The sequence below is a fragment of the Equus caballus genome, chromosome 5 (assembly GCF_041296265.1).
Source record: "Equus caballus isolate H_3958 breed thoroughbred chromosome 5, TB-T2T, whole genome shotgun sequence".
NCBI lineage: Eukaryota > Metazoa > Chordata > Mammalia > Perissodactyla > Equidae > Equus > Equus caballus.
This window is the reverse complement of record NC_091688.1, coordinates 40,397,734-40,414,017: the sequence shown is the minus strand read 5'-3', so window position 1 is coordinate 40,414,017 and position 16,284 is coordinate 40,397,734. Positions and strand designations below refer to the sequence as shown.

The 16,284-nt window shown below is 48.8% G+C and overlaps 1 protein-coding gene and 1 long non-coding RNA gene across 17 annotated transcripts; one reads left to right on the top strand and one right to left on the bottom strand.

Annotated features, from left to right (window-relative positions):
* Positions 1–6,600: 6,600 nt before the first annotated feature.
* Positions 6,601–15,378, bottom strand: LOC102148155 (uncharacterized). Of its 5 annotated transcripts, none has more exons than XR_011438689.1 (4): positions 15,238–15,378; positions 11,896–12,055; positions 9,472–11,695; positions 6,601–8,211 (listed from the first exon to the last, which is right to left on the bottom strand). It is a non-coding gene; the product is annotated as an uncharacterized lncRNA (long non-coding RNA). The 5 variants fall into 5 exon arrangements; XR_011438686.1 differs by having other exon boundaries at positions 8,478–10,039; XR_002808018.2 differs by having other exon boundaries at positions 9,472–10,039.
* Positions 10,954–15,900, top strand: HAPLN2 (hyaluronan and proteoglycan link protein 2). 12 transcript variants are annotated; one of them, XM_070267027.1, is made up of 9 exons: positions 10,963–11,095; positions 11,206–11,301; positions 11,602–11,660; positions 13,178–13,309; positions 13,518–13,665; positions 13,879–14,232; positions 14,415–14,531; positions 14,673–14,855; positions 15,254–15,900. In XM_070267027.1, exons 5-9 carry the CDS (start codon positions 13,527–13,529, stop codon positions 15,532–15,534), a joined length of 1,074 nt encoding a protein of 357 aa, XP_070123128.1. In that variant the 5' UTR covers positions 10,963–11,095; positions 11,206–11,301; positions 11,602–11,660; positions 13,178–13,309; positions 13,518–13,526; the 3' UTR covers positions 15,535–15,900. The 12 variants fall into 12 exon arrangements, with proteins under 12 accessions (XP_023496760.1, XP_023496756.1, XP_023496761.1 ...); XM_070267026.1 differs by having other exon boundaries at positions 11,599–11,660; XM_023640991.2 differs by having other exon boundaries at positions 11,063–11,095; positions 11,194–11,301.
* The last annotated feature ends 384 nt before the right edge of the window (positions 15,901–16,284 follow it).

Here is a 16,284-nt window from a genome sequence, read left to right as displayed (position 1 = left end):
ACGCTGTTTGGACTTGCCTTTTAAGCTGAGGATCCATTCAGCAGGGGAGGGAACGAAGATACTGTAAAGAAGTCAGCAAGAGGGGTTGTACGTGCCCCCTCCCCACGAACTGTTCCTAGGCTTCACTGAGCCACCCAAGAGTGAAACCTCAAAGACGTGTCCCTCCCTACATCGGTATTTCTGGTAACGTCGCGGCCCCTAGGAAGCCAAAGAGGAAATTCGTCATGTCACAGTAAAGCCTTGTCCCAGTTGCTTAGTATGTCATACTTCTCATCTTTCTACGTCTTTTTCAGTAGAATTATTTTTACTTTTAAAATATGCTCCATGGGGACAATACTTTGCTCTAAACATTGAATCTTGGTTCGTGGAATTTTGGATGCCTGCAGAAGGGATGTGGGATGATTCTGAGGTTCTTCTCAAAGGCTGGATTCAATAGAGGAATGTTCTGTGAATCAGATCGGAGCCCTTTTCCCAGTCTGCCACTAATTACATGACCTTGAACAAGGGACTTCTCCCGTTCAAGATCACCCTTTCCCTGGTCTTTAAAAAAATACTGGACTAGTTCAGTCATTTTTACAAACGTGGTTTTACTGTGGTCTCTTGGGCCACTGGGAAAATTCCACAGACAGGGCTTCAATTTCCACCATCTCCTCCACTTCATCTTTTCTACTCCATCTACCTATTTATCTATCTATCTATCTGTCTATCTAATATTATGTATTGTGCTCATAAAAGAGGTTTGGAAACTCCTGAATGAGGCAACCTCAAGGGCCCTTTCCAGCCCACAATTTCTGTGTGGCACACATTGCAGGCCACTCCAAATACCTAGTGGCCATAATTCTTTGACTGAAGATTCCTAGTCTGGTCTAGAAACTTGAGCTCCTTGTTCTACCTGACTTGCTCATTTGATAAACATTTATTAAGGGTCTCCTATAGACCCAGGGCTAGAGGTATAAAAATGTCCACCTCTTGTCCTATTGGGCCTCACGATCTGGAGGTATAACAAGGTACCAGGCATTTATATTGCTGAGTGATGAGAACTATGCCAAGGTCAGGACAGTGCTGTGGGGTAAGATGAGAAGCACCTGACCCAGTCTAGGACCCCTGAGAGCTTCCTGAAGGAGCCACCTCAAGGCTGTAGGCCTGTCCCTGAGGACTATGTGGGTTTGCAAAAGAGGAGGAATGGGCCTCACGGAATTTGAAATTTCATGGGGTCTCACACCTCAGAAGAGTAGAAATAAAGGCCATTAAGAGAGAACAAGAATACACAAATACTTATAAGGAAATAATCTGAAATGCAGACATAGCAGGATGCATAGAAATATTTATTACAGAAATATTTGTAAAATGGAAAAATTGTAAAGAACCTAAATATCCCTTTCAGAATGGCTGAATAAATTAGTGTAACCATTCAAGGACTGATATGTAGCCTTAAAAATGATGTTGAAGAAAGATTCTTAATAACTAGGGGGAAATGTCTATGATATAATTGAAAAGAAAAGAGCCAATACAAAATGGTACCCATAATAAGAGCCCATCTATGTTAAAAATCCATAGGCAATAGCATCAAAAGAAATAAAACACCTAGAAATTTAACAAAACATAACTAAAGAAGTGCAAGACTTGTGCACTGAAAACTACAAAATGTCGTTGAAAGAAATTAAAGATCTAAATAAATGGAAAGATACCTATTTTCATGAATTGGAAGACTTAGTATTGTTAAGATCACAATACTCTCCAAATCGGTCAACAGACTCAACACAATCTCTATCAAAATCCCACCTGGATTTTTTGCATAAATTGGCAAGCTGATCGTAAAATTCATGTGGAAATGCAAGGGGCCCAGAATAGCCAAAACAATGTTGAAAAAGGACAAAGTTGAAGGACTAACACTTCCCAATTTCAAAACTTATTACAAAGCTACAATTCTGGCATAGGAGAGAGATGTTGATCAATGGAATAGAATTGAGAATCCAGAAACAAACCCATACATTTATGGGCAATTGATTTTCAAAAGGAATGCCAAAACAATTAAATGGAGAGAGAATAGTCTTTTCAACAAATGGCACTAGGACAACTGGATATCCACATGCAAACAAATGAAGTTGGACCCCTACCTCACTTCATATGCAAAAATTAACTCAAAATGGGTCAAAGACCTAAATGTAAAAGCTAAACCTATAAAACTCTTAAAAGAAAACATAGATGTAAATTTTCATGACCTTGGATTAAGCAATAGTTTTTTAACTATGACTGCAAGTGTACAAACAACCAAAGAAAACAATAGATAAATTGGACATCATCAAAATTAAAAACTTTTGTACTCCAAGGGACACCACCAAGAAAGAAAAGACAATACACAGAATGGGAGAAAGTATTTGCAAATCATATGTCTGATAAGATTCTAATATCCAGAATATATAAAGAACTCTTACAACTCAACAATAAAAAGACAACACAATTTAAAAATGGGCAGAGGATTTGGATAAACATTTTTCCAAAGAAGATATACAAATGGCTAATAAGCACATAAAAAGATGTCCAACATCATTAGTCATCAGAGAAATGCAAATGAAAACCACAAAAGGATACTATTTCACACCTACTAGGATAACTATAATTTTTAAAATGGACTATAACAAGCGTTGGTGAGGATGTGGAGAAACTGGAACTCATACATTGCTGGTGGGAACGTAAAATAGTGCAGCTGCCTTGGAAAACAGTTTGAAAGTTCCTCAAAAAATTAAACATAGAATTACTATATGACCCAGCAATTCTACTCCTAGGTATATACCCAAGAAAACTGAAAATATATGTCTATACAAAAACTTGTACACAAATGTTCATAGAAGCATTATTTATAATAGTCAAAAAGTGGAAAGAGCCCAAATGTCCATCAACTGATGAATGGTTAAACAAAATATGGTAGATCCACACAATGGAATATTATTCACACATCAAAAGGAATGAAGTACTGATGCATGCCACAACATGGATAAACCTTGAAAACACGCTAAGTAAAAGCAACCAGTCACAAAAGGCCACGTACTGTATGATTCCATTTACATGCAATGCCCAGAACAGGCAAACCCATTGACACAGGTCCATGGAGACTGACTGCTACTGGGAACAGGGTTTCTTTTTTTGGGTTGATGACATGCTCTGCAGTTAGACAGTGGTGATGGTTAAACTTGTGAACACACTAAAACCTACTGAATTGTACACTTTAAAAGGGTGAATTTTATGGTGTGTGGATTATATCTAAAAAAAAAAAAAATCCATGGGCATACTATAACACCCAGGGGGGAGCACTAACATGTCGTCAGCAGTCATGCCTGGTGAAGTGATTATGAGTAAGCATTTCCCTATCTTTACATTTTTCTCCGATTTCCAATTTTTCTACAGTTAATATATTTTATCAGGAAAAATAATTTTAAAACAGCAAAAGAATCCAGTTGAGTTCCTCAGTGCTGAGGGACTGTCACAGAGATGAGAGACATACGACTGGCCACAGGGGGGACCTTGAGGAGGAAGTGAGTGTGGCCCCGAGATTACCTTTCCTTTCCAAATTTCGGCAGCAGAATTCAACCCTCAATATTCAGGTCTTGGCTTATTGTTCTGCAGTGGGTTTAAGTCCACGCCCACTGTTGTAAAAGTCACTTCTTTCTGTTAGTGAAATCTGAGACTGAGGCAAGAGAAAAGAGCTTGTGGTTACAACCACAATGTGGGATTTTTAAAAGTGTATGTCACAAATGCTAGCAATGTTTACCCAGTAGAATGTTATTTACTTTTCTTTCTGTTGAGAAAAAAAAAAAGCTGCGCCTGTGTCTCACAGGGTTTTTCTTAGGTGGATATTATTTCCTCATCCTCAGCCTAGCAGTTTCAAATTTTCCTACCTCATTAACCATTTGAGTTCACGATAATAAAAATATTGCAGTAGCCCTGGTGTACCGGGCTTTACTATTTAAAATTAGTGGATTTTGTTGAAAACAGTGGTTTACAGTTTAAAATATCATTTTCACAAACATTATCATATTTGATTCTCACCATAATTCAGTGTTGTATGTAATTGTCCCTATTGGTAGGTAAGTAACCTGAGGGCCAGACAGCACAGAGAAAGGAAGTGGAATGACAAGACCGCGGTCTCAGCCACACTCTGCTGTTCTCTGAAGCAGCCTGGTGTGGCATCTGCTTGGCAAACATTTATTTCTCTTTGAAGCACCACTGCTATCTGGTTTTTTGGTGCTATCCTTCTCTCCAGTTGGGGTCAAGCCCCGTCTCTGAGGCCTGCATCATTGTCCCTCTAGTTCTTGTCTCTGCCTCTCCTTGATGAATGCAGTGAATCTTTCTTTGAAGGGATTTATGTGGACACCCCAGTGTGAGTGAATGCTGGCTGTGGCGGGGGGGGGGGGGGGGGGGGGCGGGGGATGGATGACCCGGGAGGGAGGCGGGGCATAGCGGGGCCCCCTTTCCCTCACAGCGCTTGCTGCCCCTTCTAGAGTCGTCCTAAGGAGTGGAGTTTTTAAGGTAGCCAGCCAACACATCCATCTTGGCTGTTTCTTTTTATTTTTAAAAATAAAATATTTCCAGATACATCAGTAAAAATTCTATGAAAAAATTTCTGAAAGTGACAGTATAAAACACCAACACGAGTGGAAGTAGAGGTGGAAAAGAGGACCATGCTGGAAGGAAAAACAGCAAGGAATCCCAGCCTCGTTCTTTCTCTTAGCACTGCTGCTACAATAAGAACAACGCTTTGAGAAATTGACTCCCTCCCTCTGAACTAGAGCTCAGCTAAACACAGGAGCTTTGAGGTCTCTGCTGTACCATTTGCATCTCAGAACATCTTCCGCCTCAGACGTGTGGTGACCCGGCCACAGTGCACAGGACACCAGCTGGCTGCGGAGCCCCGCCCGCTGCAGGGCCCAGACGCGCCGGTATCGCAGTCTTCTTGCGCCACCTGCTGGCTACCTGATGTCATGCACGTTGCCATTTACATCATGACTAAAAAAATTCACACACATGTAAATACATAGAAATGTCTTGAAAGTTTGGAAGGACAGACAACAAGTTGTTAAAAGTTATTTTCTCTGTGTGGCAGGACTAAGGGGTATTTTCATTTCTAAGGTTTTTGTTTGTTCAATTGTTTATAATTAAGTGTATCATTCTGTAATCAGTTTTTAAAAAAGTGATAGAAGTTGCCTTCCAATTTAAAAAATTATTATTCTATGATTCATTCTGGCTTCATTTTTATATTTACATCTTTGAGCATCCTGAAATTTATTTAGTTTAAGGAATGAGTTTAAGATTTGATTTTTTTCCCCAGATGGCTAACTAGTTGTCTCAACCTCTAGCAACCCAAATGTCCATCAATAGGCATCTCGTTAAATGAATTATTCTGTGGCCACCCAGTGGAATACCAAGCAGACGTGAAAAAGAATGAGGGAGCTTTATGTCGTGTGCTGATGCTCACAACATCTTATTAGGTGAAAAAAGCAAGGTAGGGAACAGTTTGTGTAATATGATCTCAATTAGATTTTTAAAATATACGCATGATGTCTGTTTCTTTTTATCTGCAATCTTTTAGATTCTTTAAAACTTTCTTGACAAATATAGAAGAACCTTAACAACGGTTTAATTGTTCCAGAAGGAAGTGAGAAGAAGGAAGGAAGGAAAGGAGAATTTTACTTTTCATTTTATTATCCCTTTGATAGTGGTTGAATTCTTTTCCATTATATGCAGGTATTGCCTTTATTTTGTTTTGTAATAAATAAAAATAATTAAGTGGGACATTGACTTTTATGTGCAGCTTTTATATCCTTTTAAAAATAAGGCAATTCCTTATAATTAATCAGTATCTGTGTTTTGATTGATTCTGTCCCCTTTGATATTTCTTCCCCCCACCAATAACAAGGGCTAAAATACATCTATTGCTTTCTGTGAGTCAGGCACTGTTCTCGTTATTGATGTTGTCACTGCTGTTGTTGTGCTTAATTTCAGATGAAAACAATGAAGCAAAGAGAAGGTAGGCAAGTTGCCTAATGTGATCCGGTTAGTAGGGAGCAGGGCTGTGATTTATTCCCAGACACTTAAATTCCAGAGCCAGTGGAGCTTAACCACTACACCATACTGAGTTTTTGCTAAGCTTGCAGAAATGAGAAAACCTCAATTTTATTTATTTATTCAGTAAACATTTTTGAATGCCTAGTATATGCCAAGGGAGGAAGCCGTTGAATCGTTTCTCGCTTTTGTTAAGGAAGGCTTCCTGAAGGAAGCACAACTGGTGTGTCATAAGGTCCCTGATGTTGCTAATGGGATTGAGCTGCCGGAACGATGGTGCTCCACTGGAGCAGAGGGTGTCCTTAACTACGGGAAGGCACAGAGAGGACTCCTGCTGAGAATGGCCACCTCCTCTCGGTGCCGTTGCTGGTCCGCTGTGGGCTGGAGTTACACAGTCCCCTGCCCTCAAGGAGGTGCAGGTTGAGGGGGACTCACGGGCTGGTTCCGCCAGGGGATCTGCTGTTCGAGGGAAGCGGAGAGCGTTAGTGTGTGGTCTTCAATATAGGCAAGTTGAGAAGAGGAAAAACACAATTCTTAAGGTTATCTGTTAACTTACGTCAAAGATTTATTTGACTCATTGATGAGGGAACCAGGAAGAAGATAAAAGAGTAGCTTTGAAGAGCATTTGAGCAACAGGGACTTATACAGTCAAGAAGAAAAGGAATGCCAAAATGAGATTGCTAATTTAGATACGAGACTGGTCAACATTCTCGGACAATAAAACGAAAACACTTTTGTGGTTAACCTCTCTGTTGGGCAATACAACCTTATCATTTTATCAACTTCTGCCAGTTAACCACTAACCATACACGACTGTAAGTGTCTGCATCTTTGTCTGTTATCGATTATTTATCAAATACACTGTAACAACAAAGTTACCCTCCCCGGGAGAGGAAGATGAGTGTCCAGCAAGCTTTTTGGACAATGCTCTAGAGTGATACCAAAAAGACAAAAACGAAAAACTGAGCAATCCGCATTTTACCTTTTCCAAGTTTGGAGGAAATATCCTTTCACAGAAGGGAGGACTTCAGCTAGCTTCTGCGATAAGCTACTGGGTCACTTAGTAGCCATATGACCTTGAACAGGCTACCTGCTTTGTCTGGACATCAGGTTCCTTGTCCATAAAATGGGAATAATTATACTGTGGTAGTGTTTATTTCTCCCGTGTGAAGGAAAGTGGAGCTATAAGATAGGGCTCACTTTTTTAAATTATTCAAATTCTATCTGAGAATAGTTGATTAAAACCTGCAAATCTTCTTACTTCTGGGTTTAAGTTTGACTAGTATGAGACTGGGAGGGAGAGTCTGTACCAACGAAAGTCAGACCCAGCCCAGCCCAGCCCAGCCACAGTGGGGAGAGAAGCAGGGCTCTGAGCGAGCTTTGGGGTCTGGGAGATAAAACGAGGGGTCAGGATCTCAAGGCCTTGGCAGGGGTGGTCGAACGAAGACGCAGTTTCAGTGGCCCACTTGGATATAGCAGTGAACTGACTGTTACAGACAGGATGAGAGGTGATGTGATTATTAATAAGTAAAATACAATCGTTAAATCTTATTAACCATGAAAATAGCCACTGGACACTTGTCTTTTGCTGTTCCCTGCGCTTTCTATGATTTTACTCTACCCTCGTCTACCTCTGAGGTCGACAGAACAGGTGTTATCCCACTAGACTGAGAATTTTCTACGGCCATCTACTTCTGCCCCTCACCTGCTTCTCTGCACAGTGAGGCCCTTCGGAAAAGAAGGACTTGAGAGGAGCACGGCCTGGCCCGCTGCCCCCACTGCCCCCCAACACCCTCAGAACAGACATGATTGATGAACCTGAACATCTGCCAGGTTGAGATGAGGACAGCATGACACCCCCATCCTATTCCTCTGAGACGTTTCAGAGCCAGGAAGAAGCTGCCCATACAGCCAGCCAGCTCCTCCCTCTGGACATCCTTGGTGCTAGTTTCTAGGTTCTGATCAGTACTGAAGTGGGCACCATGAGGCCCACTTCTCAAGAGCCCCAAATAAAGGGGCTGGAGTGACAAACAGGCGACCAAGCTCTGCCCAGGACTTCCAGGCTGGGCAGGGCAGTCGACATGAGGCACAGTCTCCTGTCAGGGCTCCAGGTGGCATCTGAGGCACTGCAGTGACGTCCTCATGCTCGCCCTAGAGATGGAAATAGAGAGAGTAAGAGGGAGAGAGCTCTTTGGCCCTCTACCCCTTTTTGCCTCTCCTCCCTTCCTTCCTCTTCTCCTCTGCTGTTGTCTCAGACTTCCAGGGATCCCAAACTGGGAAACCCCACTGGTTACCCTCACTATATAGAAGGATCCCCCAGCCTCTAACAACGAACTGATTCATAATGTGCTTTTCACTTGATGGAATGCTGTTCCGTCTCCCTCACACCAATAAGTCTCGCTGGGCAGACGTGGTACCTGCTTGGCAATTAAAGACTGAAGCTCCAGGAGCTTGGTAGAGAGTCTTATATGAGGTTAGCATCTGGCTGACACAGGACTCCTCTCATTCCGCTGTTCCTTCCATAGCCCGTGTGACCTCATGCCCCCTCCAGATTGGCAGCCCCTCCAAGGACAGGGACTCCATCTCCCCCTTTCTTCCCACCCTTGACTCTATCCACAATACAAAGTCTGTTCAGGGTACAATGAGGCCTCCTGAGTGGAAAACGGGTCTTTTCAAGGCTGACTCCTTCGGCCTCACTCCCCACATCATCCTGCAGTGGAGCCAGGATCCAGCGCCACAAGAGGCCTGAGCCTGGACCAGAGAGAAGAGAGTGGCCTGGGGGCTGCCAGGGAGGAGGAGAAAGGCCAGGGCCAGCAGAGCAGGAGGGGAGGCTGCCCAGTGGCCTGCAGAGAACGCAGCAGCTGTGTGTGAACATGGATTGTGTCAGAAGGAGCAGGAGCCCTGCCGGGCACACCGAGCCGCTCCCTGCTCTTCCATCTAAGGTGCCGTTTTGCTAACTCCTCCAGTCCTTCATGCAACAATCCCAGCAGTAAACTGGGACTGTGTTTGCCATCACCAGGGGTCAAGAAAACTGGTCAGCTGTGCCTGGAGGGTGGAGCTGAGTCTGGGGTGTTACGGAAAGAGGTGCCAGGACTCCTCGCTTGTCCTAGAGGGTCCCACCTCACCCTGGTCAGTAGTAGCAGGAGAGGCAGAGGCCTCTCCTCAGAAGACGCTAGTTCAGTGAAAAGACGCCAGCCGGCGCCTGAGCTGTCTCACGCCTTCCTCTTTCAGAGAGTCCTGGGGAGACCTAGAAAGGAGCGTGAGCGAGCGAAGCCCAGTTTGGCTCTGCACTACTGACTCATTCCTGGTCTGCTCCTTTCTCATTCCATCCTCAAAGGGTTCTTTCTGCATCGATTGAAGAGTTCTAGGCCTTGCTCCCTGCCAAACTCAGGCTTTTATGGATGTACATACCAGAGACTTCCAAACCACAGTTCAGAAGTGATCTGGAGAGAAAGGCGCCGTGGGGAGTGAGCCTGGAATGGTGGCAGCCACGGGCTGCCTCCCACTGTACTGTCCCCCTCTCTGCGGGAGGCTGTTTGTTTGAGTTGGGCGGAAGCCAATCAGATGCGCTGGATCAGGGCGTCCTGGCTGAGGAGACAAGCGGCTGTTTGTCTTCTCTTGTTGGTCCTTCTCTCTGAGAGGAAGAGGGAAGGGCTTAGAAATGAGGATGGAGCGGAGAGGGAAAAGACAGTCAATCAAATCCTCAAAGAGGACCAGTGGGGTGGGCTCCTTGTTATCAGACACAGGCCCCAGTGAAAACCCCGCAGTTCAGCTAACTCGGAGAGTGGAGGAGAGCAGCAGAAGGCTGATTAGCAGAAAAAGCGGTGATTCTAAGCTTCACTCAACAACCGTGTCTGTGTGGCCTTGGGCAGGTCACTTTCTCCTCCACGTCCTCTTCTTCATCTGGTAACTGAGGAAGCCGAGTGTCCTGAGGTCCCTTCCAGTTCTGAACGTGGATGATTCTAATAGTGCGAAGCTACTGGTGTGAGAGCAGAGAGAAAAGAAGGCTCAGAGGTGATAACGAAGCTTGAAATGTTTCCCAATGGCTGTTTACAGAGCGAGTATTCCCACTGCATTGACAGCGCACAAAAGGGAAAGGGGCTTATTCTGAGTATTGGAAGTGTTCAATATCTTGATCTGGGGGTGGTTAGTTCCATGGTGTGTATGCAAGCAAAAATCGATTGAGCTGTACACTTAGATCTGTGCTCTTTGTTGTATGTAAATTATACCTCAGTAGAAAGGTTTAAAAATGAGCTTAAACTCCAGTAGGAGTTTAGACTTCAGAAAGAACTTCCTAAAAAGGGCGACTTCAGAGAAGTGAGTTTCCACCCAGGGAGGCTAAGCGTCAACCTTCTCTTGAGAACTTTAAGATTATCCATCTGTTCTGAAGGAGGAGATGGGAAACCAGGGAACAAATAAGATGACCTCTGTCTTGGAGAGTTTTCCGAAGTTCTTCCATCCCCAGAAATTCCCCTGTCCTTTCCCAGGGACAGAAGAATCCTCCTTGCTGTCTAATTTCCATCTCTTTTATTGCGATTCTAACTCCTCACTCTGCCCTCCATGGAGTCCAGCCATCTCCCTGGCCTCACACAAAATCTCTTTAGAGCCTTGAAGCTTTGAGTACTGAGGGGGACCCCATTTCAACCGTCTCACCAACCACTCTCTCTCCCTCATCCCATTCCCTTCTCCTTGAGGATGTCAGTTCCTGTTCTGAGCCCGCCCCCACCCAGGCCCTTTTTCCGGTGGTGTGTGCCAGCCAGTCCTGCATCCCACATCCCCAGCTGTTGACATTTCGTACCCACAAGATAAAGAAAGGGCCCCTGTTATTCAACAATAGGGGAAAAGACGGAGACAATGGGAAATTGTGCTTCCGATGGGGTGGGGACAGAGAAGGAAAGGACAGACAGACGGACAGCTAGGGGTCTGGATAGAAGGGGTCAGGTTTCTTGAAGCAGCCGGAGGTCCTGGAAGTCTGGTTCCCACCGTGAGAGCCTCTTTCCATAGGCAATGCGCACCCAGACACCGGAGGGTAGAGGTGAGGACTTGGTTCGGGGAGCGGGAGGGAGGCTGCTTAGATGAGGCCCAAATGGAAAGATGGAGGCAGCTGGAGCTTGACAGCTACGGATCTTTAAGCCTTATTTGTAGTTCATCCCCACTCCCATTGGTCCAATCGATCCACCCCTTCTCTGGCCCAAGAGCATCTAGAAGAAACGAGGCACCCAGCTCTCTGCATTCTTCCAGGTAATCATTCCTGGGTTGCCTTCTTTACTCCATCCCCCTTCATGGGTCCCCACCCCTCATCCCGACCCCAGCATCTTCCCCTGGGAGCAGGACAGTGAGCACCACAGATAAAGTGCCCAGTCAAGGGGCTGGACACCTTGGCACCTTGGCATCATCTGTGAGCTCAGAGCAGAAGCCTTTCCTCAAAGGTGCAAAAGGAGTCACCGCACTGATCAGATGCTCAAGTCCTGGAGCTCTAAGGTGCTCAGAACTTACAGGGACCCAAACAACTCCTTCACCTGGAACCTCTTCCTCCAGCAGGACGAAAAACTGCCAATCACTGCTTCCTCCATCTCTGTGAAGAGACCTGCGTCTAACAGGTAGGCAGTGGAGCTGGGGGCCACTCTCTCAGTCTCTGTAAGGGATATGAGGAAGCTATGTGCGTGCCTGCTCTGATGCTTTGAAATACAGATCAGTGATTAAGAGCTCGAGCCTCACTGTCAAATCCAGATTCAAATCCCGGCAAACTCTGCCTCTTACTAACAGTGTGACCTCGCTCAAGTTTCCTAAAATCTGTTTGAGCAGGTATAAAAGGGGATTCATAATCGCTCTTACCTTGTAGGATGGCTGGGAGGAGTAAATATAAAAGCAGACATGTAAAGTGCTCAGAGCAGCTTCAGGCACATTCAGCTTCAAACTTGTGAGTGCCAGCTGTCCCTGCTGCTGGTCCTTCAGTCAGTCTCAGTTCCCACCATCACTCTGCGAAGCAGGTTCTCTACAAGAGAAGTGGTTCTCTCGCTCACGTCCCTGGCCCAGATACTTTCCCTTTTAACCATTGGGAAGTCCTTTCTGTGCCCAAGCCCCATTCTCCTCCTGCAAGCTCCTCTTTGGGCTTCATTTGCAGGAAGATGGAACTCAGCTCCTTAGCTTTCTGGCTCCTCCTCAGCGTTTCCTCCCTCTCCCCAGGTCCCAGCTCTCCTTCCCAGAAGTCCTTAGTGTGAACTCATTCATTAACACACATACACACACATACACACACACACATTTATTTAGCACCTACTGTGTACCAGAAACTATGCTAGGAGCTGCAGATAACAGCTAACACATGCATAGCACTTACCACATATCAGACACTATTTTAAGCATTTTACATATATTATTTCATCTAATCCTCACAACTACCCAGTGAGGTAGCTGTGTATTATTATCCACATTTTACCGATGAGGACATTGGGTCAGAGAGAGGTGAAATAACTCATTCACTCATGCACTTAGGAAGTGGAAGAATCAGATTTAGAAAATGAATAAAGCTTGGTTAAGAGGACCTCTGTACAATTTTTTTAAATGGTCAAGGTGATAAAGAATAGATACAATAAAGAAGGAGGGAAAAACTACTGAAATAGACAATTGTGTTTGAAATTATTTTTTATAACTATAATTTTACACTTTATAATGACTGGAAATCTCACTGATATAGTCTACATATGCAGATGTATTACTTTCAAATTCATACTGTTAATTTAGCTGCTAATAAAAGTACTTCTAAGAATAAAAAGCCCCCAGTCCACTGCAGTAGGAGAACCAGAGGAGCAGATCTCACTGCACTACAGTGTGGCGGAGTCGGGGGAGAGGAGAGGTTTCCCAGAGGAGGTGAGGCCCACACTGATGTCTGTGAGGAGGCGAGGGTGAACTTGGGCTGTCTCGGAGCCAGAAGGTCAACATGTCTGGAGCACAATGCAGAGGGCACAGGGGGTGGGGGTGATGTTGGATGTGCAGGGAGGCTGGACCACAGAGAGCCTTGGAAGCTGTGGCTCGGGGACTAGACTTTATCCTCAGGGCAACAGAAGCCACTGTTTTAAGCAGGAGAGTGACAAGATCATACTCATTCTGGCTGCAGATGGAGAATGGGTGCTGGGAGAGGATAGAGACGAGCTGGCAATCCAGATGGCAGGACTTGGGAAGTAGCACTTGTGATGAGAAGGGGATAGGGAGAGGAGATGCTAAATCAGGACCAGCTGCCTGAAAAGATGTGAGAGAGGAAGAGGGACGGGCCCAGGAGGTCGGGGTGTGGGTGGGGGTGTGGGGAGGGACTGTCACTGCCCCCCGTCCCACATCGTCTTCCTTTTGCCACCAACAGCAGTCCCTTTCTCTGCCCCCATGGCTTCCAGCTGGACAGTCCCCTCTGAGGAACCCCTGATGGGAGTTCATCTCCAACCCTGCCCCCCTCATTCCCTTAGTCCTAAGGAATGCCCACCCTTTGTGCCCTACGGACGGTGCTGGGCGGACTCCTCGTCATGCCAGGCTGGCTCACGCTCCCCACGCTCTGCCACCTCCTTCTCCCTTGGACCTTCACCGTCTTCTTCCACAAAGCCCTGGGGGACCCAGGTAAGACCTCAGCCCAGCCCAGAATCTGGGGGACAGTTGGGGAGAGGCTCCGGGTGTTGAAAAGGCAGCTGTCTGAGGTACACAGGGAGCGAGAGTCACTGCTGAGTGGGAGAGGGACGAGAGGGGGTGGGGAGTCTGGGGAACGGGGTCTGGATGGGCATTTGGGGCAGTGAGGGTCAGGGGGTTCCTGCCACTGTGGCCCCCTCTGCTCAGCATCCCACCTTGGCCCCCACTACCTCCTGCCCCCCATCCACGAGGTCATTCACTCTCGTCGTGGGGCCACGGCCACGCTGCCCTGCGTCCTGGGCACCCCGCCTCCCAGCTACAAGGTACGCTGGAGCAAAGTGGAGCCAGGGGAGCTCCAGGAAACGCCGATCCTCATCACTAACGGACTGCACGCCCGGGGCTACGGACCTCTGGGGGGGCGCGCCAGGATGCGGAGGGGACATCGTCTAGACGCCTCCCTGGTCATCGCGGGCGTGCGCCTGGAGGACGAGGGCAGGTACCGCTGTGAGCTCATCAATGGCATCGAGGACGAGAGCGTGGCGCTGACTCTGCGCCTGGAGGGTGAGGCTCTTCGGTTCCCGCCCCGCTCCTTTCCTGCCACCTCATCTCGGGTCACCCAGGGCTCCTCCCCCAGCGTCTCCCCCGCCCGCCTCGGGGTTCCCCCAGCCCTCTCTCCTTGGCTGCCCGGTTCCTTCCCCTCCCCCCGTCTGCCGGCTCTCCCCAGGCTGTCCGCCACCCCCTAGGTGTGGTGTTTCCGTACCAGCCCAGCCGGGGCCGGTACCAGTTCAATTACTACGAGGCGAAGCAGGCGTGCGAGGAGCAGGATGGACGCCTGGCCACCTACGCCCAGCTGTACCAGGGTGAGCGGCGGAACCTGGGCACTGCCTAGGCCCTCTACGGGCTGTCACATGCGCCCCAGTGGAGGCGAGCTCCGGGCCTGACTCCTGCCTGTGAGGCCTCTAATCCCCCGGACCATCCCCGCCCCTGCCATCTCCCGCCAGCGTGGACCGAGGGTCTGGACTGGTGTAACGCGGGCTGGCTGCTCGAGGGCTCCGTGCGCTACCCCGTGCTCACGGCGCGCGCTCCGTGCGGCGGCCGCGGTCGGCCCGGGATCCGCAGCTATGGGCCCCGCGACCGGAAGCGCGACCGCTACGACGCGTTCTGCTTCACCTCTGCGCTGGCAGGTGCGGGCTGGGCGAGCGACCCGGGAGGGGGCGGAGCCTGACGGGCTGCGGAGGAGGGGCCCTGGCGCGCGAGGGAGGCGGGGCGGGGCGAGCGAGGCTAAGACGGCGACTTGGGGCGGGGTCTGAAGAATGGGGCGGGGAAAGTACCACGCAGGAGGCTTGAGATCGGTGGCCGCCTCTCTGTCTCGTCAAAAAGTCGCCCCCTCCGTCACTCCGCCCACCCAGGTTCCAGCCCGCCTCCCGCAACCTCACCCACACCCCGTACCTCGATACACCCACTCCTGCTACCCAAGCTCGGTCCCGCCCCTTCTCTGCCCGCGCTCCCTGGGGGTCTGAATCCCCGCCGCACCCAGCCCTGCCCCGCTCTCGGCCAGTCGCTGACCTGCTCTGGTCCCCAGGCCACGTGTTCTTCGTGTCCGGGCGGCTGACGCTGTCTGAGGCCCACGCGGCGTGCCGGCGGCGCGGGGCCGTGGTGGCCAAGGTAGGGCATCTCTACGCCGCCTGGAAGTTCTCGGCGCTGGACCAATGCGACGGCGGCTGGCTGGCGGACGGCAGCGTGCGCTTCCCCATCACCACGCCGCGGCCGCGCTGCGGGGGCCTCCCGGATCCCGGAGTGCGCAGCTTCGGCTTCCCCAGACCCCAGCAGGCCGCCTACGGGACCTACTGCTACTCCGAGTAGCGGCCCAGCGCACCCCCTCCAGCGCGCACGACAAAGCCTGGGAGTCGTGGCGGGGTCTCTCGCCGCCCCTTTCCCACGAGCCTGCCTTCTCGCCAGACAAGGAGGAGCCCCTTCTGACCCGCCTTCCCGGCCGGCAGAGGGCTGCGGGCAGCGAGCAGATCCCGGCTGGCCGGGCGGTGGGAAGGGAGGTGGTGGCGCCCCCCGTGGCGGGGTGTGCGTGTACCACCCTCGGCCCCGCGGATCGAGGACCGGCCGCTGTTCTCGTGCCGCCAGCAAACCAAGCAGTGACTACTAGGGGACGGAATGGGTGCCCAGGGGGCATTAACTGACCTCTGTAAACAGCAATAAAATAACTTAGGGACTTTTTGTGTTGGGCGAAGCTGTAAGTGCGGCGATGCGTCGGGGGAGGGGGAGGGATGAAGGGGACCCAGAGGGCTGACTGCGCGGCTAGGAAGACAGAGTAAGAGGAGGGGCTACTGCTGCCGAGGAGTGAGGCTGCAGGAGAGTGGAGATTGAGAGGAGAGGACACCAAAAGGCCGAAGGAGAGTTGGAGACGCCGGAACAGTCGCGAGAGAACCCAGCAGTATTGTTTCGCCAGGCCCCATGCGGGGGCGCCACACACTCACCTAAGATTACTCTGGTTCAAATCCGCCAGGAGCGCTCCAAACCCCCAGGCCTACCCTCGGGGCACCACAGAACAAATATGAGATGCACCTAAACATACTTCAAAATGTGTTTGTATCCTGCCAG

What these genes read in the sequence shown, in the direction of transcription:
- HAPLN2 (XM_023640988.2), top strand. Translation starts at nt 13,527, where the DNA reads ATGCCCACCCTTTGTGCCCTACGGACGGTGCTGGGCGGACTCCTCGTC. An exon ending in GCTGACTCTGCGCCTGGAGG is followed by an intron (nt 14,233 to 14,414) that starts GTGAGGCTCTTC and finishes GCCACCCCCTAG; the next exon opens with GTGTGGTGTTTCCGTACCAG. An exon ending in CTACGCCCAGCTGTACCAGG is followed by an intron (nt 14,532 to 14,672) that starts GTGAGCGGCGGA and finishes ATCTCCCGCCAG; the next exon opens with CGTGGACCGAGGGTCTGGAC.